This window comes from Syngnathus acus, chromosome 2 (genome assembly GCF_901709675.1).
Source record: "Syngnathus acus chromosome 2, fSynAcu1.2, whole genome shotgun sequence".
Classification (NCBI taxonomy): domain Eukaryota; kingdom Metazoa; phylum Chordata; class Actinopteri; order Syngnathiformes; family Syngnathidae; genus Syngnathus; species Syngnathus acus.
In genome coordinates, this window is record NC_051088.1 from 13,348,431 (window position 1) to 13,373,631 (window position 25,201).

Sequence of the window (25,201 nt, forward strand, 5' to 3'; positions counted from 1 at the left end):
ATGACTCACAATTACCTTTCAATTTCATCCACACAGCATTTTTTGGGGTAATTAAATATTGTCATTTGTAATCCTGCAAATCCTATATGTATTAATCTCATTCAAATCTGATCAGGCCTATTGCGTAAAACTGCCTTCGCTTCCTCATAAGAGACCTCTGCCTGGTTCACTACTTGTTGGCAATGATTCACGATCGTTTGCGCGGCTTGGAAACCGAAAGTATGCTGCGCACACAACTTTCGTTTTCGGTTCCAAAGACTTGATGCAATCCTGTTTAACACGTGCTCTCTCGTTGGATCAGCCCGGACTTTTTTGCTTTGGGTCGACCGTCGACTAGCAGGGCGACTGGTTAGACCGAGCCGGACCCCAAACAGTGAGAGCTTGGCTCCAGTCGAGTGCAATGAAGATGGAGGAAGGGCCCAAAACGTATTTGAAAGAGTGGCTCGTCGCTCAGGTGGAGAGTGGCGCATATGAAGGTCTGCGTTGGGAGGACCAGGACAAAACCATGTTCAGGATTCCATGGAAGCACGCAGCCAAGAAGGACTACAAGGAGACGGATGATGCCGCTCTCTTCAAGGTTATCTTTCTATTACTTTAGCATGCTGCTTTATTATACTATACTTGTTATACTAGTTATAACTAGCACAATGACAAAAGTTCATTTTCTTTATTGTAATGGTTCTTTTGCTTCCTTTTTTAAAAAGATATTTGGTCTTAATCAAAATACTACAGATCTACAGGATGATCTCATAGGTAATGATTAATTGAGAAAGTGACATAAAGATTTTGTATTTATTTACTATTTAAAACTACTACTACTACCAACGATAATAACTACTAGAACTACTACTACTACAACTACTACTACTACTACTAATAATAATCATAATACTGATAATAATAACAAGCCTCAGGAACCATAGTGAGGATAAGTGAGGAAAAAATGGATAAAAGCTCAGTGGTACCAAAGCTAAGAAAGAAAGAAAATCGGATAAAATATTTACTACATATTTAGAATTTTAGATCAGCTGCAGGAAGACCTTGCCAAATTAAACATTTTCCACTGAAAATGTAACTTAACTTATTGAGAGACATTGTAAAATATTGTTGGATGTTTTGAAATTCTATCAATACCCCAACTAAACTAATTAACATGGAAATACATTTTGTCTGCCGCACGTATTCAGGCCTGGACCTTGCACAAGGGTAAATACAGGGAAGGATGGGAAAAAGACAACCCCACTGTGTGGAAGACCCGCTTGCGCTGCGCGCTGAACAAGAGTACAGACTTCCAAGTTGTCCATGAGCTCAGCCAGCTGGGCAGCAAGGAGCCTTATAAAGTTTATCGTATCCTGCAAGGCAGTGCAGAGGCCTCCCAATCTGGTAAGGACAATATTTTGATCTGCAATATTTCAAATCATACCTGACGTCTCCTTATTTGTCATTCACAGAGACTTCACAAACAAAGACCCGCACGATCAGCAAAGTTAAAAGATCAACAAGGAGCCCCGGTTACCAAGACAAACAGGTTAGTATTAGTATAAAAAAAACAGTAAAAACATTTTTCAATCTTTAAACATGAACTCTATTATTTTTGAATGATATGGCAGGGACAATTGTCATAGGGATAATTTGGATCACAAGAACAATAGCCATCCATCCATCAATTTTCTTAAATGCCTGTCCTCACGAGGGTCGCAGACAAAAGCAACAACAAGAAACAACTATATCAGGCGTGTCCAAAGTGTGGCCTGCGGGCTAAATGCGGTGGCGAGAGCTGTCTACTTTGTACTAACTCTACACACTACTACACGTCCGCGCCGCCCACTCACAGTGATCACAAACAACAACAAAAATATGGCTTATTATTTTGTGATTGTGAAATAATTTGTTTCGTATGAAGTTGAAGTAAAAAAGATAAAATGGAGAATGATTTAATTTGGATTAAAAATCGGACATGATGCAACCTGGCCTGTTTACTGCAGTCTCAAACACCAATATCACCCTTCTTATGAATACAACAATAACAATAATATAACAAACTTAATACATCTAATAAAAAATTCATTCAACTTTCGTAAAATTGTTCATTTGTATTTAATTTATTATTATTTTAATCTTTAACTTTTCTGGTAGTGCAATTGACAACAGATTCTCATTTACAATATCAACCCATCTGCAGACAGCAAAGGATATAGTAGTTACATATTTACAAGTTCATTTAAAATGGTAATGGTTCGAGGAATATCGGTGCTAATGGTCATTACATTTTCATCTAACCAAATCTGGCCTGCTTTGCAAAAAGTTTGGACACCCCTGAAATATATGCATAAAAAATTGACATATGTCCAATGTGACTATTTTCAGATTGTAAGGCACATGCACCTAGTTGCTCTGCTGAAGCGATAATAATGTTTAAGTTGTGTTTTGTTGTCAAAAAGGAATCACCTCAAGCTTACGAAGAACACCCGGAAGAAGAAAAACAACCCGGTAAGAACTTCCCTTTTAAAACCACACCTAGTCTAGGGACACGAACACACAAAGCTACCACAGGTTGAGTTGGATTGGTGTTCATACATTGGTGAGCAAAATAAGGGTTCAGAATGTGAATAACCTACGAACCATATTATTTCTCTCTCAAGAGAATTTTGGTTAGCCCACAGGTTCTCATTTTAAAATCCAAGTGTGTGTGTGTGTGCTTGTGTGTGTGTGAGCGTGAGTGTGGGCGGGCAGGTATGCGTGTACGAATGTGAAAGTGAAAGTCTTACTCTGTTCTCTGCAACGATGAATACAGGTAAAAAATTGGCAAGCAAGGACAGTGTGCTTATATCTTGGTAAGTTTCTGTTCATCTTTGGAATCAATCAGATTAGTCAAAATCTGGGTGCCTGGATACCAATTCACATCAATATCTTAACAGATTTTTCAAATATAAGCGACACAAACCAAAAGAGTCGCTCTTTGGTTTGTGTCGCTTATATTTGAAAAATCTGTTAAGATATTGATGTGAATTGGTATGCAAATGTGTGCTTACTACTTATACTGTGTAGTACCCAGACTGACCTATGAGAGGCAGTACAGTTCCACAGGGCAGAAGAAGAGAGAGTAGCAATAGATAGTTTACGATAGGGACTACCAATTTTAATCGGAAGGAAGGTCAAAGGTCTTTGCATGGATCATGACACTTGACTTTAGTATAATGAGTAACTCATCCGTTTATATAATTGGGCATGGAAAAAGAAGACATATGAGATGAGTCAGCAGTGTATACAAAGTGCTTATCTTTATCTCATGTTTCGTGATCTGACAGCGAAAACAAGTCACTCCGAGGACTCTGCCTCATTGACCTTCTGCACTTCTCTAAAATCCATATCAGGTAACAATGTTGGAGGGAAAAAAAAAAATGCACATACTATATCACTGCAAATTTGCATGTTGTTTTCACAGATTTTCGAATGCAGGTGACATTGTTGTATCAGGGCCAAAGTGTGGCGAACTGTACCACCAAGACTCCCGACGGGTGCTTCATCCTGCAAGGTCGTGCCCCGTTGGGAAGTGAGCATATATACGGAAGCTGCACCACACAACAGCTCTCCTTCCCCTCGCCAAATAGCAGGCACATGCCATTGTGCACGGTGGAAGCAATAAACCGACTTCTCTGCCATCTGGAACAAGGCGTACTCTTATGGGTTGCACCTGATGGGGTGTTCATCAAGCGCTTCTGCCAGGGCAGAGTGTACTGGAGTGGCCCTTTGGCCCCACAAACTAACAGGCCAAACAAACTAGAGCGGGAGAAGACCTTTAAATTGCTCAGCACTTCAGCATTTTTTAATGGTAAGTGCGCTTGGTTATTCAGTTTTATAATATTTTTTCAACACCACCTTGACAAAAAGCACGAGGCATCGTAAATTACTAGTGATGAGAAAATGAAGCTTCAAATTTGCTTCATAAACCAATTGTTGTATTTTTTGACCCCTCAAGGTGACACCGTTGGTTTTAAGAAAGGGGTTTAAGAAATGGACAATCAGAGTGCTTTCAGCCAATGTCAAATAGAGAGTGCCATCTAGAGGAGTCAAAAAATACAACTGGTTCATAAACCTAATTTGAAGCTTCATTTTCCCATCACTATAAACGACATTGTTTAATATACAGGGTCCGGCAAAATGATCTGACACAATTGTAGGTTAGGGTTAGGGTCAAATGCAAATAAAATAAAGAAACAAGAACTTTTTTTTTTAATTTAGAAAAGTACATATAATGCCACTTTGTTTTGTTTCGTTTCATTTTCGTTTCCGAATAATGTTATTTTGTTTTGTTTCAGTTGCTAACATGAATTGGACCGGTGAGCATTGCGCTTTCATTGTGGAAACGTTTATCAAGAACGAATCTGTAACTGCAACACAACGAGCATTCCGTTTGCGCTTCAGACTTGGGAGACATGATCCCGTATCTGCTCGAGACACAATTTTGTTAAGGGTTACTAACTTCAGAGCCAGTGGATCAGCATTGAAACGAAAATCAACCGGCTGACCTCACACCGCCAGAACTCCAGAAAATTTGGCAGCGGTAAAACCAAAATAACAAATCAAAATGGCATTATATGTACTTTTCCCCCCAATTTTTTTTGTTTTAGTTTATTTGCATTTTATTAAACCTCCAAATGTGTCAGATCATTTTGCCGGACCCTGTATTAACAACTGTTTGCTTGCGATATATGAGAAATCAGAGCCCCCATAAACATGTTTACAGATCTTCAGAACTGTTTACAAGGAAAGGGAGCACCACCGGAGTATAGAATTGAGCTCTGCTTTGGAGAAGAGTACCCTGACCCAACAACACCTAAAAGCAACAAGCTTGTCATGGCACAGGTGGGTCGAAACTCCGATTTAATTTGACTAATTACTTGAGATTTACAATTTCTTTAAATAATTTATACAATTTGCATTCAGATGAACGCTGTAACTCGAAATCAGTTGTAGTACCTGGTAGGCTCCAGCAGAGGTCAACACCGCACCTCTGATTATATAAACACGAACCTTCTCTCCTTCCCTACCCAGGTGGTACCAATGTTTGCAGTGGAGCTGCTTCAGAACTTCAACTTGGAAGTGATGAATGAAATGCTGGACAGTTCTGTCTCTGGGGAAGGCAAAGAAGTTCAGAAAGTCAATCATCCTGTGGAAGAGGCAACATAACCCAGCAAAAGATTGATTTCCCATTTTGTAAGAAAAATGAATGTGATTAAGTTTATTTTCAATGTATTTTCAATTAAGAGAATTATAAGTGCGCATCTATTTTTTAGTGCAGTGAAATCTGTTTTCATATTCAACTGAAATGTTAAATATGACGTGGTGAACTGACTATTTTGACTTTGTCACGCATATTCCAAATACTACCACTGAAGGGAAACTGTGATGACAAACAGGAAATCAGAAGCTCCTCACGTCAAAGCCCAAATATGTGTGATGAATTGTGTGGCATGAGGTGACTCACCTTCTGCATTTTTATCACATCGTCCATCATCTGTCAAAAGCAAAACAACAAAAGGGACAATGGCTTGTGTTTGACTGTGACATATTTTTAAAACCTAACAAAAGTTTCAAAACGAAATATTTTTATACATATATTTTTGCAAAACTGATTGAAGCAAATGGTGGGAATAAATCACTAGTGATAATTCAATGTATGAAGCATTTTTGTTTTCCATTTATTTCTAGCGAACATCATAGAACAAATTCACGATTTTAAAAAATATACATTTTGTAGCTATGACATTTAGAAGCAATAATTAACAGGGATGATTTAGTCACAAAAAAAAACTAAAGTGAAAGAGTGTGCTGAATCAGAAGAGATACCCGTATCAGAGTTTAAAATACTTTCGTCATTTTCCCTGCTTTCAGACATACTGCATACAGTACGCAACAATGAAATGGAAACACAAGTGTACAGTACACAGGGTCGTGCGTATCCACAAAGCATCATGTTCCAACGTGTTATTAGCACCATGACTCTTCTGCCTCACTGCATTCTTTCCACTATTCAGCTTTTAATGGAAAATCAGCATGAAGGCTATGGTACACGTCTGTCCGTGTGGGCATGATTGTCTCATACGCGGTTTTCATTAGTGTTCTTCCATCTCTTCTCAGAGATAATGTTAAGAACATATTGGAGAGTAATGCCTTGACAAACAACTCGTTGAAGGTGATCAAATTCAAAGAAGGCAAAGAGTTGCTTGCGCTCTTACATTCATCTTGCCTGCCCAGACCGACGAGTACACAATGGTTGAGAAGCAAAAAAATAAAGAAGTCGAATACAACGTATCTGGACAAGATTGCATTAAGTCTGTTTAGCATACTCACTGTACACATGTAAGATATTTAGTAACTTTTTTGTTAGCACGCCCGCGCCCCTCGTGATAATATATATATATATATATATATATTATCACGAGGGGCGCGGGCGTATATATATATACTATATATATATATATATATATATATATATATATATATACTTATTTATTTATTTACTTATATATGTGCAATGTATGAATAGCGCTTACTTTCATAACACTGATTGAACTTGATACCCTGCAGGACACACTGTCGGTAAATACGTGTGTGTGACGACTGTTACATAAACACGGGCAGACGAGTGCTTGATTGTCCCACTAATGTCTTCAGTGTGTCTGCAAGAAGCCACCCAGACATCTTTCAGTGGCTAATTCTTCCGCTGCCAAGGAAAGGAAAGGGAAACAAAAGAAAGGGGAGGGGGGTGCAACAAGTAGCAATATTTAAGCCCGAGGGCAGCAGTGTGAACACCCGTAATTTTTTTTTTTTTTTATTATTCTTTTTTTCTTTTCCAATCCTGCAACCCTAGCGGGAGCAACAGAGACATGGCGTGTATACATGTGCTTACTGTTGGTGAAGGTGTGCATGTGCAAGTTTTCTACTGCCACTTCATCAGCTTGGAGCCTTGAGGTAAATCCAGGAGGCTTTCATCAGTTCCTGTCGAGGGAACGACATCAGGGGCTGACCAGCGTCGTTTCCGAGGGCGCCCGAGCTCCTGAGTCTGAGGTTTTGCAGCCGCCGTGTGGGGTAGCCCGGTAGGGGGCGGGTGTTGGGGGAGAGGGGGAGGAGGCGGAGGAGGTGGCATTTTTTCGCTGTGCGAGCTGCTCGACCCTCCTGCCGCAGCCCTGGGAAGGTGTTGGGTGCGTTGGACTCTGGAGGAGGAACGCACATGAGTCCGGTGGAGTTGTTTGGGTGTGGGAGTGAGAGCAAGGCAGACGTCCCCCTCTGTAAGCTGGCGGCAGGGAAGGCCATAGAGTTGAGTGGTTCTCCGAGGGCAGCACGAAGACCAGCCTTGGTCCTGGACGAAGAATGGGTACTCCACCAAGACCTTCAGTAACTCCTTAGAAAACGCAAAAGTTGGATCAGATATTCTTAATTCAAATATTTTGAACCATTTCTTGGAGTTGTAGAACATAAGTAGCATGATTGAGAAGGCTAAAGCACAAGCATACGGTAAGTCTATTTTCGATGAGATGCCCTACCTGAGTGTTGCGGTCTGTGAGGTGGACCTGCAGTTGGCTGACACCCTGTGCGCTGCTGGGGGAAATTAGCAAAACCGTGCAGGTGCTGAGATGGAACTCTGGGGACGTATCAGCACTCCTCAAGAAGTCCTCCGTCTGCAGCTCCTCCACCTGTTTCAACTGCCCGCCGGCCAGCTCAATGAGCGAACCCTTGGTGAAGTGAGGTAGGAGCGCGGGGGGAGACGGGTGAAGTGCAGGGGGTGAGGTGTGAACGTGATCCCTGTTATATTTCAGGTGCTTCTCTTTGTCTTTACCTCGCTCCCTGTCCCGATGCAGAGTCTTTTCTCTGTCTTTGTCTTGGTCTCTGTCAAGGCCTTTTGGAGACCTGTCATGGCTGTTCAGTAGACCCTGTGGCGAGTTGGGGGAGCTCCTTGGATTGTGCTTCTTTGGGCCTGGCTCTACTTGTAGGTTATACAATGGCGATCCTGAGGGACTGTAGGGTGGGTAGGACTGGGAGGCCTGAGGGCTCGGCTGGCTGACAGATCCCAAAGAGTAGTAGAGGTGAGCTTGAGCTGCCGGGCCCCCCGCGGTGTTGGGTAATCCCTCTCTACCTGCCCTGGGGTCTTGTCCCAGAGGGTGGGGGCTGGTCGGGATTCTCTGCCGATGTCTCTCCTGCAGTGAGGAATGTGGCTCGTGGCCCTCCTGAGCTTTAGAGTCTGAAAAAAACGGGCCTCCGGATTGAGGAGTCAGATCTTCCTGCTGTCTCCGCCCACCATTCGTATGTGAGCTTTGCGGACTCGCGTCCAGTCTATTTCTGATACTATCATGTCCGTAATCACCTGGGAGCAAATGCCTGGGGGCGGGGGCAGTCCTGCTGCCCGGCCCATCCAGTCCATTGGGCCTCTTGCCCAGGTATCTGTTTCTGGCGTCGACTAAACTTGGCTCTTGAGGGTAGAGAGAAGTATGGCCGAACAAGTAGGATGGGGAGAAGATGGAGGGGCTGTAATCTCGTCGGCCGCTGTTAATATAAGACCATATCTCTCGTGAATCAGCTGGGAAGGGAGTCTTAAAAGAGCAAGTAGAGGACGGGGAGGAAAGGGGCGTTTCGGCTCGAAGCCACCTGGAGTGGTGAGGCAGTGGTGTTGAGAGCGTTTCATCTCTCCAAGCGGGAGACCCGGAACCCCTCCTTTCCACAACGTGCCCTTGAAAGAGTGGAAGGGACACAGACGACGTGTAGCTCAAGGGCCATGGCAGAGGCAGGGGTGCCGGTGCAGGTAGGGGGGGAGGAGTGTGGAGGAGATGAGGGTTTGGGGTCGTTTGAGCTCTCTGCCTTTCCCCGACCTCCCTGCTGCTCTCCCCTCGCCCTGCGTTGGTCCTAATCCGAAATGGCACGGGGGGCTTGAATTCATCTGGCGGAGGAAGGTAGTGTTCTTGCCGAGACTCCCTCTTCTTGGGAGGGAGGCACTCTTTGCCACGGTCAGGGCTGGGATTCATGGGTGGGCTCCAGCGGCAGTGGGTGCCCCCTGTGTGTGGGCGTAGGCTAGCTCACATGGGCCTCACGGGAAAATGGGGGGCACAGACAGAGAGGGAGGCTGTGGCACAGCATCACTGTTAGATCACTGGCAATTTTTCAGGATTGAAGATGCTCACCTGCCGTGGAGGACAGAGATGAGATTGGTTAAAGTCACCAGAGCAGCCAAGAAATTGTGCTAAAAAAACAAAAAAGTAAGACTATTGTTACTTAGGAACAATATGACTCAAGTAGAAGTAGAAAGTCTTTCAGCAACAAGAACTCCTTTGTTGTTTCTCATAATTGCCTCACTCAAAACTTTGCCTCCGTGTGGGTGGGGCCGTGGAGGCTTTATGTGCAGTCATTTGACCGCCTAGCTCCATTTGATTGGTGAAATGGAGTCAAATTTCAATAGTGGTTACACTGCATTGCTGAAATCGACGCGTGACATGCCCGAGGCGGAAGTTTCTCTGACAAACCAAAACAAATAAATCGCACAAGCACAAACATTTAAAGTAGTAACACAAAGTCTTAATTCACACTTTAACTCTGGATAGCCACAGGTCAGTCATTACCTGAGTGCATTGTGGTGGGAATGAAACTATCCAACTTACTCATTTCATTCAAACACTTACTCCCACATGTTGGCTAAAAATACACCTTACAGCTAATGAAGCAGATGCATTCCCTGTTGTGTTAAATACACACATGAAAGTATGAGGTACACACAGCTGGTGTGGATTGGAATTTGGAGATGTATTCTGATATTATATTCATGTAGCACCCCCATGACACCCAGCGGCAGTTTAGAGATGTGTACTACCCCCCCGTCACCCCCCCCCCCCCCAACCCGCCACGCTCCTAACATACACCCTCCCGGCCCTTTGCTTTCACACACACACACAGACAGCAACAGACACACAAATACTCCCACAGTCGGCAGTGCTTGCTCCCCCAGTGACAGTCAAATCTGGTCACCACCCACCCAAAAGCTGACAGAGACGGCACCAGTTGTTGTAGATAGTGAGTATCTATCCGTGCCAACTAAATATTTGTCAAAAGAGGCGAGAACAGTGTGACTGCATGCCGGGAAATGGGAAAATGTGAGAATGTGTTTATTTGTTTAGATTTTTGTGTGTTTGACTGTGTCACAGATTTTGCAGTCTTGTTTCATTCAGTGAGAAGTGTGGGGGTGCTTCACTAATTCCCCCCGCCACCACCCCCCCAAAAACAAAAACCATCAAAATGAGCCCTTTCATTAACGTCTTGTCAACGTCTGTTCCATCCATCCCCGCAGCCAAAACGCCACGCTGCCTCTTGGCCCCATGTTCACCCGATAACAACCTACAGTACCGTCATCTCAGCAGCCATACTGTCACCATGGCAACTGCGTCTGCTCACGCATCTTGTTGGTTGGAGAGGTGAGATAGGGATACTCCACGGATCGGCGGGTAAACTGTTGCTCAACAAGTTAGAAGGTCCAAAAACAGATTAAGTGTTGGAGGCGAGCAAGCTGTTTATGCATCTGAGTGGAAAGCTGAAAAGTTGACAGTTTGCTGTGGGTGTGAGATACAGTGTCTCAGATGTACGTCGATACTGTGCGCCCAAAAAAATATTAACCTGTTTTATACAATAACTTCATCTTCTCTAATGTCATTTAATAATATTATAATACAATATGTAATAATATGATCTTACAGTACCTCTAAATGTAAAATATTAATTTATTCATTAATAATGTAATGGCGCGGGCGGCTCAGTGGTACACTGTTAGAAGTGTGCCGGTTCGATTCCACCTCCGACCCTCCCTGTGTGGAGTTTGCATGTTCTCCCCGTGCCCGTGTGGGTTTTCTCCGGACACTCCGGTTACCAAGCACCGATTACTCTAGTACTTTTGAAATTTCATTTAACACAATGGCAAAATATTGTTAACAAAAATAATTCTTTCTGACACAGATGATGATTTGCTGATGTGCCATTAATGAGCCAAACCAATTACTGCTTTGGATGAAATAATGTTTTTTTTTTTTGCCTTAAGTGTCAGTAGGCGCTACATAAGGCCAGGCTGATACTGATGCGTTGGTATTCGTACTCACCCATATATACTAAAAATCATTAACAAACAATCATATTTATATATGTACTATATCACAACATAAATATTTGTACCGACATTTTGGAAACACCATCTAATTCAGTGTATTTTTTTATTGTTTAAAAATTTCCTGAAGGGTAGATCAAAATTAATGATAAGAAAATGAAGCTTCAAATTTGCTTCATGAACCAGGTGTTGTATTTTCGACTTCTTTAGATGGCATTGCCCATCTCTAATTAATACTTAAGTCATCATCATTATGAAGAAATATTGATAATATTGATGGAAATATTTGGGAAACAAAAAATAAATTAATTAAATGTGTTTTACAATTTCGATTTTTCAAAATAGGCTGCTTTGCCGAGATAACAAAATGTTTTATTGTCTCAGTCAGCTTTATGATGTGGATGATGCCTTATGACCTGGAATTCACAGTTGTGCGTTATCAAACATTAGCTTGAATTTCTTGACCTCTTAATGAAGGTATTTCCAAATTTTGGACAGATGTCCAATTAAATATGAAAAAAGATAAAACACTACGAGATTTTAAAAATGTTAGCGAAAACGATTATAATACCTCACAAGCTAAATTGTTAAATTTAATGACGATTAACTATCCATGATTATCTTTCAAATTATTCTTTAGTGTACTTGAAGCACCCATATTTCTTAAACTAATTAATCAGCTTTTTTTCTCCAGAAATGAATATCCTTGTACTTCGTATCACCCCCATTAAAAAAAAAAAAATGTTTCCCCAAATAAACCCGCTCGAAACCTGCCAACCAGTATGAGAAAACAAAGAAGGAATATTGTGCATGTGGAGGAGTTTTCTGAGAAATGCCTTCTAAAAGAAGACTCCTACACTGTGTACACATGCATATAAGAGCTGCTCTTTCAATACAGTCATTTTGCCGTGGGAGTGTTAAACTACATCAAACCTCAATATTCTGTACTCTTTCCCATCACACTTTTATTTCTTTGGTATACATGAGCACAATTGACTCCAAGAGGTTTTCCTTTTTAATTCATATAAATGTAGCTTACTTGGAAGAAAAATGCTTCGCTTCAATTTGCATTCTAATCAGAGAATATCTTTAAATACGATTTAAAAGATTTGTATTTTATAGCGCCGCCACATCATCCCGCCTTTTTTGCACAAGCCGAGCTGCCTCTGCATGGCTGTCAATCAACAGTCCATTGTGAGCGCCAACTTGACGTGGGCGCAGGCAGCCGGCTGGATGGAGCTGTGACGAGAGACTGACCTTAGCGCAAGCTGAGCAGACATCCCAGTGTAGCATGCCATTCATATCCCAAACGTCCCAGAGGGTCAAGCCACTCTTCAGCTCGTTACTCTGCTACACTGCCACTTGTCAACATCTGCAGCAGCTACACACACAGCTAGCCACCCTCTGATCTCTGTGTGTGAAATGATATAGGCGAGCCAGAAAAATCAAGGGAAATAACAGCAAGCCCTACTCGCCTCTGTTGCGTGTCGTGTGTGTGTGCGTTTGTGTGCAAGCGACTGAGGAAATGAGTAATATCTAGCAGTGAGAAACATGTCTGCTATGCAGAGCCACACAGGCAGACCAGTTGCTGCTGCCGCCCACTCGCTTTAATCACTCTGAGGGATCCACACACACACACGCACACGCACACACGCACGCACACACACACGCACACACACACGCACACACACACGCCATTCATCCACTTTGGAGGCCTGAGCCGAGGTTTAAACTCACAACCTTGTGATGTCATCTCATTTATTGATTTTGTAGTTTTTTTATGGATGTGCATCTTTATCACTGAGCCTGATACTATTTATATCTGATAACAATATTCCAATGAAATCATTCACTGTAATTACGATGTTTCACAATTTAGTGTGATGCCATTCTTAATGATTCATTTCAAATAAAGTGAAATAATGCAGTATGAATAGCTTGCCTCTAAGTTTGTGTTTCACACGGTCACGTGGATTTAGGTTAGAGAAAGACTAGTGTTGAGACTTGGAAAGAAAAAGTTATAACTATAATACAATCAATAATATGCTCGGTCGATTTGTTTTCACCCATATGATCGTATTTATATTTATCGTTTTTTTAGGGCTGGGTGATTTTTGGAGAAGCTGTAAACACTATTATTTTTGATTGATCTTGAAATCTTCAAGTTCAAAGCTTGTATTTATTCATCTACTCACATACACAACAACTTCAAAGAACAATCAGAAAACCAATTAGTAGTCATTCAATTATTAATGTACTCAAACAGTAGAAGTAATACAAAACAATGAATTAAATAAATACCTGCTGTGCACATCTTGGCCTCTAAGGGACAATGCGGAAACCCATAACTTCTACTGCTAATTCTTATTAGCTCGTCCCTTATTTTATTTTGCAACTCCTGGGATTTAAATTTGGAATCGCAGCAAAACTCGTGGCAGACATCAGTCACTCTTAACAACTAGTTGCAGAAGCGTATCTTATTCCGTATAAAGGAAATGAATCATTCGCTGGAAGGCAGCGAGACACTGGGAAGTATAAAGTTAAGTACAACCTACACGTATTGTCATATTTTGCCTTTCTATGCTGCTGGTGACTCCAAGGAAAACTCAACATCCATAACGCATAAATGCTTTTGCTCTTTGTTTTTTATTTAAATTTGCATCCTTTGTCTTCCACCCAGTGCCTCATTTGACAAATGCATTTAGTTTGACATTAGAAACACGCAGGCTCCTGCATGACAACAGGAGTGCCGCATGGGAGCTTTCAATGATTTTCCTTTGTGACTGAGTCAAGACAAGTGCATTGGCATGGCTGCCGTGGCTTATTACAATTAAAATAGTTGGTGACAGCGATGTAGCTTACTGAGAGCTCGAAGTCTAAAACAGTCAAGTAAGGGCAATGAAGCCAAGACTGAACCTGGATAAGCCAAAGAAGAGATCAAATATTGTGAAATCATTCTGGAGAAGGCTACATAAATTGGACGTGTTAGTTTAACACAGCAAAAATATTGATACTACATTCTTCCGATGCAACGTGCAGACGGTTCAAGTGCATTTGAACAGCGCGGAATGACAGTGGAGGAGGACTGGAAACGTCTCGGCTTTTAAGGCCACGCTGATATAGTTTCACTGTAGGGCGACAACAGTCTTGTCTGACATTTATGGTGAGCATTACCTTTATTTTTCAAAGTGATTGCTGCTTGGAGCTGTGTGGGCTGGTTTTGTGTCTGCTCCGCGACTTATTGTGTGGGTTTGTTTCTTTACATTTCAGCATTTTAAGGAGTGAGTCTTTTTCCTTTAACTTGGTAGGCCAAGCCTTCACTATAAAATTTAAACTTATCAAAATTCAGATAGAAGTTAGAACAAAATGTATTTATTGCGTAAGAATCGAGAAATTGTGTAATTTTATCTATTGATTAAAAAAAAATATATTAGAATAATACTTCTGTAACAACTAATAAACTTATTATTGTTCTAATTAGTTTTGGCAAATATTTATACTTATTTTTAATATGATGCCTGTAACACCTTCCAATAAAGCAGCGAGAGGGGCATTTGACCATTGTGTTACATGATCTTTTCTTTTACAGACTCAATAAACATTGGGGAACTCACAAGGACACTAATTGTTGATATTCTTTAGGTGGAATTATTTTCCATTACTACTCGATGCGCAGCTTTGGTTGCTCAACCGTATGAGGTCTTCGTTGTCATATTTTGCGCTTCATAAGGAGCCACACATTTTCAATGGGAGGCAGGTCTGGACTGCGAGCAGGGCAGTCTGGTACTCACACTCTTTTACTACGAAGCCACGCTGTTATAACACATGTAGAATGTGGCTTGGCATCATCCTCCTGAAAAAAGCGGGGATGGCCCTGAAAAAGCCCATGCTTGGATATCAGCATATGTTGCTCCAAAAACATTAGTACTAACCGAATGGTCAGTTACCTCTTTCCAAAAAAATTTAAAATGTGGCATATATGTATATATATTAATATATTACTCAAGGTACTTATAAAAATGCAGTTACAACTAAACAGCAATGATTAAGATGTTTTCAAACAATTGAATATCTGGCTTTTTAAAAGCTTTTGATCAACGTACAGGAGGGTATTGCCCCCACTCGGAAATGACGTATCCACTTGACGTTGCCATGAGTGATAAATGGAATTATTGGAGTGAGTCCGTGTCCTAATATATCCTAATACGTATAACACACACACACGCACCCCCCCCCCCCCCACACACACACGCACCCGTGGGGATGACAGTGTGAGTGTTAAATGGTCAAGATAAAATCATCCTATGCTGTGTAAGCATCATTTTGAACCAACAATTAAAAAGTAATTAGATTCTTCAGTTCAACTAAATAGAACACGACATGAATCAAATGACTAATCATATTTCCACTGACTGGCATCGAATTGACGCAACAATATAGTCATAGTGAAAGAGGAAGTGAGGTGCTCATTGAAGGTTCATTCCTATTTTAAATAGTGCTCGGCAAATTTATTAAATTATGACACAATTTAAGATTTGTGCTCCAGAAATTGATCATCCAAAAAGGTTTGTCATGAGAAGCACACCAAAAGGTTATTATTTAGATACAATGCTAAAATATAATTATTGTTGTCCCACTAAAAGGACTTTGTTGATGTTTACACAGTCACAATGCAATTAAATTCCATTTTATACAACTCCGTAGCACATTTTTCCAGCTGCACTTCAACACATTATGAACAGTTATCACACAGACAAGCTCTCACACAAGTGTTACACGTTGAATGAAGCCCAGTGATTTTCAAACGTTTTACATCAAGCACCACCTCAAAAAGTGCATTGCTAACCATCATAACAACCCTGCACACAACACAGTCATGCCAACAGACAACTTAGAGTCTTCAATTAACTTACTAGGCATGTTTTTGGAATGTGGGAGTTTACCCATGCAAACAAGGTGAACATGCAATCTCATTTAGGCCGAAGCTCGCATTTCAACCAACGACCTCTGTGTTGTAAGGCGGTAAATGAATATTGATCAACAATGATTTCTTAAATATAAACGTACTTTTAATGAAGTCAACCCCAAAATATTGTTTGTAATAATAGGTTCTGTGCAGCACAACTAGTCGAAATTCAATGTTCTGATTAATGTTTCGTTAGTGGAATATGAATTACATAAACAGGCAAAATCCACCTGTTTTTATTTATCCACTTTTGGGGGGGCGGCCATTTCGTCTCTTGCTGTCGACTGAGAATGACATCACATTTGTTAAGGGCTCAGGTCACACCCAATCACGACTAAGCTTCAGAAAAATGAGGAGCCGTGATTGGTTGCGACTGGTGTCATTTTTAGTCGACAGCAAGTGGCAAAATGGTCGCCTCCTGAGCTGGATAAAAGCGGGTAAATTTTGCTTTTTAATTCATATTCCACAGATGCAATGTTGATCAAAATGTCATTTTTAGAGTAGTGGGGGACATCAAACATATCGTAAAGAAAAATTGAGGTTGAATTCCTCTTTAAATAATTGCCCCGTGACTGACCGGCAACCAGTCGAAGCAACATCTGCTCACAACGGCGCAGCCCTCCCTCCCACAGATCCGTCAATCTCCGCTTGTCTGTGAAATTATTAGCATCGAGTAGAACTAGAGATACTGCAGATTTACGCCACGCTCCTCACAGGATTTACGCCGGTAATGAAAATAGAGCTCCAGACGTCAGCGTATTAAAACTAAAATGAATAATTACTTAAATACGCAAAGAGGAGCAAGTTCAAAATCAGTGTTCCTGCCTGGAGCATAAAAAGCCACAGCCGACAGCAAACTGGTTGTAAACAAACTCAACTAAGGAGTACCAAGTGGGACAAAGAGGCTTTGTAGAGGTACTGCTCCAATGGAACAAATTATGCCGAACTGAATGATCCGCACGTGCCCAAAGAGGCAGCCACTTAGACGCCGCTTTATAATCAACAGACAAGTTAACTATGGGAGATTGTTCGCTGTCGGTGGGTGCAGTGACTGAACTGTCTTTTCTGATCAGGATGGAGCAGCAATTTACATGGGACTGCACAGGCTGTAACAAAGTTGCAATAATTCAACACCAAAAGAGGTCATAATTAACATACAATTAGAAACAACATCTCTTCAACTATTTTACACCCTGTTTGTACAAAAAAAAAAAAACCACATAAAACCCACTCACACGCAACAGCAATAATTTGGTTTGTTTTTTTTCCTCTTTCTTTGCCCCGTTGGTTTGGTATACTCGCACACACACCAACACACGAAGGCTCGCACTATGTCAAATAAGGTCAAATGAGTCACACACTTCAAATAACAATGATTGATGTAGAAACTATATACGGAAAGAGTGCTGAAGGTCTTGTGAAGTTTAATGTGCACATTTGTATCCAGTTATTTTAACTGAAACAAACAACTGAAACTAAAATTTTATTCTGGTTGTGTGTGGTTGTTTGGTTTGCACTTCTGTCTCACAGTTCTGAAGTTCTTGGTTTGAATCTCAGCTTTTAGATGTGCTTGGTGTTTGCCTTCCTGTGTGGAGTTGTCGCCGTGTTTTTGTTGAGCAGCTGAGCAGAGATGATGGATGGGTTTTGTATTGCTTTCTTGCTCTCCTTGTTCTATATCAGGAATCTGATCCCGTTTGAGGTCGTGTGAGGGATCTCTTGTGATGGATATCTGCTGCGGCGAAAATTTGCCGCTGAATGTAACAAAGTGGAAAAGAAAGCAGAGGGACAAGATAGAGTTGACCCATTCTTCAACAGGAAGCCCAACCCGTAACTGGCTCAACCACAATGAGGATGGACTTATGGCTCAAGAGTTACTATAAACACATTAACACACACACACGGACACACACACGTTAATCCGCATGTGGCCAGGGACATTAGCAAGACTACTGAGTCATGCATGTCTTTGTGTTAATCTGTACACTCATTCCAGACACTTTGCTGCAAATATCAGCACTTCAATTGGCGGCAAAATAAAATTTAAATAAGCTCAAACAGAACATGTCATTCACTTCAAAACAATTCAAAAACTTTTTTTCAGACCAATACAGTACAAGTAGTACTCGAATCTTTAGTCGCTCATATCAATACCGATACCACTAGTATTTTTCCGCATGGAAATTTCTGCGCAAAAAATTAATGACAGATACATTTAAATAAACACCTCCATATTCACTGTAGATTTTTTTTTAAATTAATGAAATTAATGGCAATATTCTTTTCTTAAAATTTCTAATTTTGATTTTCTTATTGTAAAATGATCATACCGGTCATCATCACCAGTACCGATGCCTCAGGTGTCGGTACATACTCATTCCTAATAATAATAATAATAATAATAATAATAATTAATAATTATAATGATAATGATAATTTATTATTGCTGCAATGAAATCCCCAACTACCCTTACAGTCAGAATTTTTAATTGAACACGTTTCAAATATATAAAATCTAAGACTACATGATATTTGTAAAATGCCTCAGTATGATGCAATGTACTTCTACACCACTGCATACTGCAGACCCAATGCAAAATAATCAAAGGTCTCCCGGCTCAAGTGGTCAGGGAATGTGTGTTCCGTTGCAAGTGGGGGCATTTTTGAGTGGCGCAGAGGAGAGAGTGAAGCTTGTAATGTATAGCTGGGTTAATCCCAGACAATCCTAACAGGTACTGCCTTTGGCGGGCTCAGTGAGGTTCTGGGAGGAAATCCCACCTTGTGGTGGTACGGGCTTGTAGCCCCTTGGTTATAAATAGGCCCGCGATGACTCTTTAAAGCAGGCTTTTACACAGTATCAGTTAAATATGACTCATCTAATTGCACTGGGGTCATCCAGCCTGCAGAGCTGAGAGAAAAAAAAAAAAGACAAAATGTACACCTGTGAATCCTCCACAGATTGCGTTTGTGACTGACTCTATAAATACACATGAGCAAACATAGGGTACAGGTTCTTGCAGAGGTCAACATGACGAGTATTGTGCAAACCTGTGAGGCTGACATTTTCTTAAGTGGGTGCAACAGCTTGTCATTCACTGACATTTAAATGTCTGTCTCATTTTTGCACTTTCCACTGATTGCTCTCTTCTTTAACATAGATGTTCAACTATGAAAAGCTCAAATTGACAGGCACAGGCAAAGAAAAAAGTGCATTTAAAGACGCACCCCGTGGCATCACTTTTTTAACATCCATTTTCCGCAAATTTTAAAAGCATGTTTTAGCAGCCCTTCTCCACTAGCTTGTGATATGACTCACAACTCCCAGGCACTGATGTGAGTAGATGAGTAGCCTACATAGGGGGAGGGGGGGTCAATTGAGATCCAGTTTGTCAGAAACAATACAAGTGTCTCTAGTGTGTGTGTGTGTGTGTGTTTCCATACCATTCCATTCATTCCATTGTCTTTTAACACTGTCCCCTGGAAAGTGTCGATCAAAGTAAGCTTGTGTTTGCTTTCTGGTTTAGCAGCAAAATGTCAGCACGCAGTAAAGCGAGCACAGTGATGGTAACTCCACTGAGTGACCATAGCCAAGTCTCTTGTTGGAAGCTTGAGTGCCATTCACTGACAGAGAATCTGTCTAGACTGTGTGCACAGAGGCTGTCTGGAATGCCACAGTCACTGCTCATATTCATCGCCTCTGCTATAATAGACAGCCCTGAACATCAACTCAGACACATTTGTAAGTTGTTGTTTTTTATACCAGCGGTTCCCAACCACCGGGCCGCGGACCGGTACTGGTCCGTGGGTCATTTGGTTCCGGGCCACACAGAAAAAAAAAAAAAACATTCTTTTTATCGGCGATCAATTAATTCAGGTCAAGACGCTCGTCCCGGTCACGTAACATGTTTCCCCAGTCGAGCCCGCAAAGCTAGCAAAAATAAGTAAGAATCCATTTTGAAAAATCTAAAAAATTAATTAAAAAACGTAATGGTGAGTTTTATATTTTATACGGTTTGTATTTGTTTTTATGCCAGTCGTATCATTTTATTTATATATTTATTATACATTTATTATTTATTCATATAAAGACCGATCCATGAAAGTATTGTCTGACATGTAACCGGTCCGTGGCGCAAAAAAGGTTGGGGACTGCTGTTTTAAACCACTTTCACTAGTCAAGTCAAGTTTATTTATATAGCCCTCAATCACAAACAAATCTCATGTTCAAAAATTAACAATTATTCTCAAACATCCCCTGATCTTAAACTCCCTGAAGGGCAAGGAAAAACTAAAAAAAACCCTACTGAGGGAAAAAGGAGAAACCTTGAGAAGAGACCACAGATGGGAGGATCGCTAGAGGCTTATTATTGAACCATTTGATCACCTGTACTGATGAGCATAAACTCAAAGAGGAGAGATTGAACTGCATAAAGGTGAATAAAAAGTGTTTGTGTATGAATGTGGTATGCATATAAAAAAGGATATAAAAGAAACTGAAAAGCATTTCAAGGATATCGAAGGCAAGAGCATCTTTCATTAAGACCATGTCTCGTCTGTTCTTCTGTACAGTGACACCAATACCGTGCAATGACGTGTATGTCTGCGTTATCCGCAGATGTACAAACACTACACAAGGTTGCGGAATGAGCGCGGTGTGACCCGACCGAGTGTAGGTGTGAGTTGTGGGTGGCGGGGCTGAAAGGTCACTGAACCCCTATTGTAGATGAGGTGCGGAGGAGGAATCAAATTTCTTGATGGCGCACATGGGCAAGGGAGCCAAGGTCAAAGAAAAGGCAAGGACTGAGCTACATAATGCTGACTTACACAAACCTTCGCTTCAAGGATTTGTGCGATCATAGCTGCCCATCTGCGTCTTCTCTGTATCTGTAACCTTGAAGTGGTCCAGCCATTTCCAAGAAATCCTTCCATCTGGAAGACCGCTGAGTGGGGAACAGTGGCCATGCGGCTCCCCCACCTTACTCATCAACTTCACACAGGACCACATGTGATGACCAGTGATGCCTTATTGAGCGACGCGTTACTAAAAAAAAAAACCTAAACAAGTCATCTAACCCATTACCATTTCTAAAATAGCAGTCTGATTAAAGTTACTATTGCTGAGTTGACTGCCTTAATTTATCCCCAATCTTCAATGACGATAATTGCAATAATCATCTTCACTGCACTGTGGTTTGCCATCATCATGCAAATGAAATGTGGACCTACTTCCATAATATTTATTTATTTGTTTATTTTCATGGTAGAGAGTAGGAAACATTTATCACCAGAGTGCAGAGGGGAGCAAAATAATGCGTAAGTCTTTGATGGCCAAATAATATATACACTACATAAAAAAATATTTATGGTTATAGTTTTATAGTTATGTTAAGTCCAGAAACATTTTTTGTATCGAAAAACAAGCTGGCTATTTATGTTCAGTGATAACCAGAATGTTTTTTTTTAAATTATAAAAACAAAATATACAAATAATAAAACAATATGAATATAATATAAAAATAGAAATATACAATGAACTCAAAAAGGCTTTCTATTATTATTATTATTTATTAATTTAAAAAAATCACCAGGGCCCCAATAAAGTATTGGCTAAATAATTTTTATGTTAAGCAGAATTGTTGGCTTCTGCTGAAGCAACAAGGAATCTAGCTTAGTTCCTTTTAAAATCAAGTAATCAGTAAAATAACTACATCACGTTTTTGAGCTAACAGTGGCAACAATGATGACAACACATTTCTCACTCCATCCAACCAATAAAATGACATTTGAATTGCTTAAAATAGACTAAGTAGCATAAACAAACTCATTTTGCTATTTCAAAGCTTGAATGGATGGGTGTGACTGAGTAAAAATGAGAGGCATCATACGAACACATCAGTCAACCCGAAACGACCTTAAAGAATGAGTGAAAAACTTCAACGCCTCCACATGTACAAGCTTAACCTCCCCCCGAACAAGCGGCTGGACACATTTGCACATGTTCCTCAATGTTCTGTATCTTTTTCACCTTCTTTACTTCTCACTCATCTTCTAGGCTGCAGGAGAGCACACCATCAGAGCGGGCGACTGAGAGTGCTCGAGTAGAGTATGACTGTCAACACAAGGTGTAGTGCGTGTGCGTGTGTGTGTGTGTGGTAGGGAGGTAGGTAGGTGGAGAAGCACAGCAGGGCGTGAAGGAGCCCTGTGATAATGACAGGCCATGCATTATGTAACATGCAGATTGCATAAGGAGATGATTATTTTAAGTTCCCATATCGACAGTGTGTAAGTATTTTTGGAGGTGGGCGTACAGGCGCTGTACGCATTTCTAAGTGTATGAAATATTCCGAGATGACACTCTTCTTTTTTTAGTGTGGGTGTGAGTAAACTAGGGTGAATTTGATGTTTTTAAGAAGGAGGCGCCGATGTTTCAGATTTCTTTCTGTGATATCTACATATCAAAACAAGTATGTGGGAATGTTGGCACACTTGCATGCAGTGCGCATAAGGGCGTCTTTTCTTTTCTTTTTTTTTTTTTTAATCTCAGGCTCCCACTTATTATCACTTTTAGGCTTCAGAGAGCTCCACTTGAAAAGGGGCAGATTCTGCTCGTCAGATGCAAAACCTGTAGCTTTGACTTTTGAAGATGCTCCTGTTTGAGCTTGTGCTGAGAGAGCACACGCTCAGACTTTTATCACTCACTCTCGCAGTCACTTAGTCACAAGATTACGGATGGTCCACCGGGATGTGTGGTGTGGAATCACGCAAGCGAGGCCCCGGTACACTACCATCAGTGTGCCGCAGCCTCCTGCTTCATGTGTGCCTCTGCAAAAATAAACCTCTTAAAGGGCCAGCAGTCACTCAGCCCCATTTGCTTCCTAAGCAGACACACATCTAAAGAAAATAAGTATTCAGCATACGGCCTTTAACAATGGAAATCAATCTCCAGTCCCCTTTCAACGCCTCAGAAATGCTCATAATTGGACCGGGTGAATGAAGACAGCGAGGGCACTTAACTGTTGTAGGGCTTACATGAAAGAGCATGAGGAATGTCTCCATTGAACCTGTTAAACATTCCTCTCCACATAGTTCCAATAAAAGCGAATGAAATGTACAGCTAACATTCTTTTTTTGTATTGCTTCTGCTTTGTCTCCATGCACGTCACTTCAAGTTCAATGTACTGTTTGCACACATTGCCTGAAATTTGAACTGTATGATGCACATATACATGTTGCCACAAGATCTCAAAGGTAGCGACTACACTTCCTATTTGATTTCTTTCTCCAATTACTCCTGACTGGGCGGCAAAAATTGCCCCACTCTGAACAATCTCCCGTGTACTTTCCCAGTTTAAACACACCTCCTCTCGGGCCCCTTTGCTATCCCTGGACCAGGGCTATTTAAGCCCACTGCTCTAATTCTGAAAGTCCTGATCAGGCTGAGTGATGCACCTCCAACCCCCCCACCTCGCTCGCTCGCTCTCGCTGGATCAGTCACACTCACCAGCTTGTTCACACTCTCTCGGTTATTCCCCACCATGCGCCTACACACACGCATGCGCCTACACACACGCATACGCACGCACGCACACACGCAGGTGCTGTCCTACATGAATAGTGCACATTCAACATACGCACACACTCACGCAGAAACACACACGCAGGTGCCATCGATCTTACTTGAGTGAATGGTGAACATTCATCCTTTGACATGCTTACAAAAACAAGATTTTGAGATGTTTGACAGCACTGTACATACTTAAGCCTCAAGTCGACATCCAATGAATGTGTCTCACTCAAAGTTGCTGACACAGTTTCACGTACTCGCCCAGTAACTTGACAAACACACAGAGGAGAGGAAGTGGTGCGCGGTGACACATACCTCGCCGGGTGCTTGAGCGTCTCTGCAACTGGAGAGGTTGCTCATTGGATCGGGTTGGCGGCAGTGGCGGGCATATAGAAATATCCACTTTGTATCTTCTTCCTCGCTACTGCTCAGCCTTTCCTCTATTCATCCAGTCCCTGCCTCTCCTTCTTTTCACTCTCTAAACGCCTCTTTGCTCCCTCCCTCCCTCCCTCCCTCGCTCCCGCTCCCTCTCTCACTTTCTAGCGCTCTGTCATAGCATTCTCTTTCCCCGGCTCGCTTGATCTCACCACCGCACGCACCCCTCCTCTCTTCCCTTCTTCCTTGACAAGTGCTCCCTGACACTCGCTAACTTTTTTCCCTCCCCATACCTGCAATAGAGTGTATAATTATAGAAAGCTCAGTGGTAATGCAGTCAGGCTCATTGCATTGACGCTCATGTTTGGCAGACGGCCCGGTGGCTTGGCTCATTAACCTCCCTTGAGCAGAATGCAGAATGGACCGGCCCTGTGGCTCTTGCTATTTGTTGCAACACCTCAGCCTCTTAGGCTCATCGGCCAATCCCGGGCCAGGAGAGATGAAGGCAAAGGTGCGCCTGCTTAGACTCGGAGCACTCTACCAGTATGGGAGAACAAGTTGCAGCAGGTGCAATGTCAAGGTTAGGAGTCATCACAGTCACGACAGAGGCGACGCGTTTCTCTTGGGCCAAATTGCTGGCACATACTGTAGTGGCTTCATGTTCTTCTCTTTGATACCGAGATGAACTTATTGTGAAACCAGGGTGAAAGAATGTCCTACATTACAAGTCATGCACTTCCCAGTATCGAATTCACGTGTACAACTGTTTACGCAACATTTAAAAAAACATTATTGAGGCGGCTTTTTCTACATCCACTGTACCTTGTGCAAAATATGATTAAATTACCTGTCTAATTTTATAATTTATTAAAAAGATACCGTCACAACACGTCCATGACCGTTGTCATCGGTTCTGGAAGTGAGTGTACAATCCAGTCCAGGCCAGGCCAGGTCAGACCAGGCCAGGTTAGGTCACATAAGTAGCTTACGGTGCCAAGAATCCAGCCACCGATTCAATTAGAATATTTATTTGACAAGACACATCATTGATTTTGGATAGTGCCATTGTCTCTTCAAACAAAGTTCCATGTTATAATTTACAGAATAAATTGATACATATTTTCCCCACTCTTCCGACACAGAAAAAAATGGATTTGTCAAT

General features: G+C 41.5%; 2 protein-coding genes across 3 annotated transcripts; one reads left to right on the forward strand and one right to left on the reverse strand.

The window, feature by feature from the left end:
- The first annotated feature begins 187 nt into the window (after positions 1-187).
- Positions 188-5,681, forward strand: irf10 (interferon regulatory factor 10). The gene is made up of 8 exons (XM_037268311.1): positions 188-577; positions 1,188-1,383; positions 1,452-1,528; positions 2,442-2,490; positions 3,309-3,374; positions 3,446-3,832; positions 4,748-4,866; positions 5,056-5,681. The coding sequence occupies exons 1-8, from the start codon at positions 401-403 to the stop codon at positions 5,188-5,190; spliced, it is 1,206 nt and encodes a 401-aa protein (XP_037124206.1). The 5' UTR covers positions 188-400; the 3' UTR covers positions 5,191-5,681.
- Positions 5,484-24,429, reverse strand: zmp:0000000926 (ataxin-1). Of its 2 annotated transcripts, none has more exons than XM_037268280.1 (4): positions 23,980-24,429; positions 7,548-9,176; positions 6,914-7,405; positions 5,484-5,518 (listed from the first exon to the last, which is right to left on the reverse strand). In XM_037268280.1, the coding sequence occupies exons 2-3, from the start codon at positions 9,018-9,020 to the stop codon at positions 6,944-6,946; spliced, it is 1,935 nt and encodes a 644-aa protein (XP_037124175.1). In that variant the 5' UTR covers positions 9,021-9,176; positions 23,980-24,429; the 3' UTR covers positions 5,484-5,518; positions 6,914-6,943. The 2 variants fall into 2 exon arrangements, with proteins under 2 accessions (XP_037124175.1, XP_037124182.1); XM_037268287.1 differs by lacking the exon at positions 23,980-24,429 and adding an exon at positions 12,395-13,082.
- Positions 24,430-25,201: the final 772 nt, after the last annotated feature.

Excerpts from the sequence above, each read along its gene's own strand:
- irf10 (XM_037268311.1), top strand. The coding sequence starts at position 401 with ATGAAGATGGAGGAAGGGCCCAAAACGTATTTGAAAGAGTGGCTCGTC. Across the intron at positions 2,491-3,308 it reads GGAAGAAGAAAAACAACCCG|CGAAAACAAGTCACTCCGAG; the intron begins GTAAGAACTTCC and ends GTGATCTGACAG. Across the intron at positions 4,867-5,055 it reads ACAAGCTTGTCATGGCACAG|GTGGTACCAATGTTTGCAGT; the intron begins GTGGGTCGAAAC and ends TTCCCTACCCAG.
- zmp:0000000926 (XM_037268280.1), bottom strand. The coding sequence starts at position 9,020 with ATGAATCCCAGCCCTGACCGTGGCAAAGAGTGCCTCCCTCCCAAGAAG. Across the intron at positions 7,406-7,547 it reads TCACAGACCGCAACACTCAG|GAGTTACTGAAGGTCTTGGT; the intron begins GTAGGGCATCTC and ends GCGTTTTCTAAG.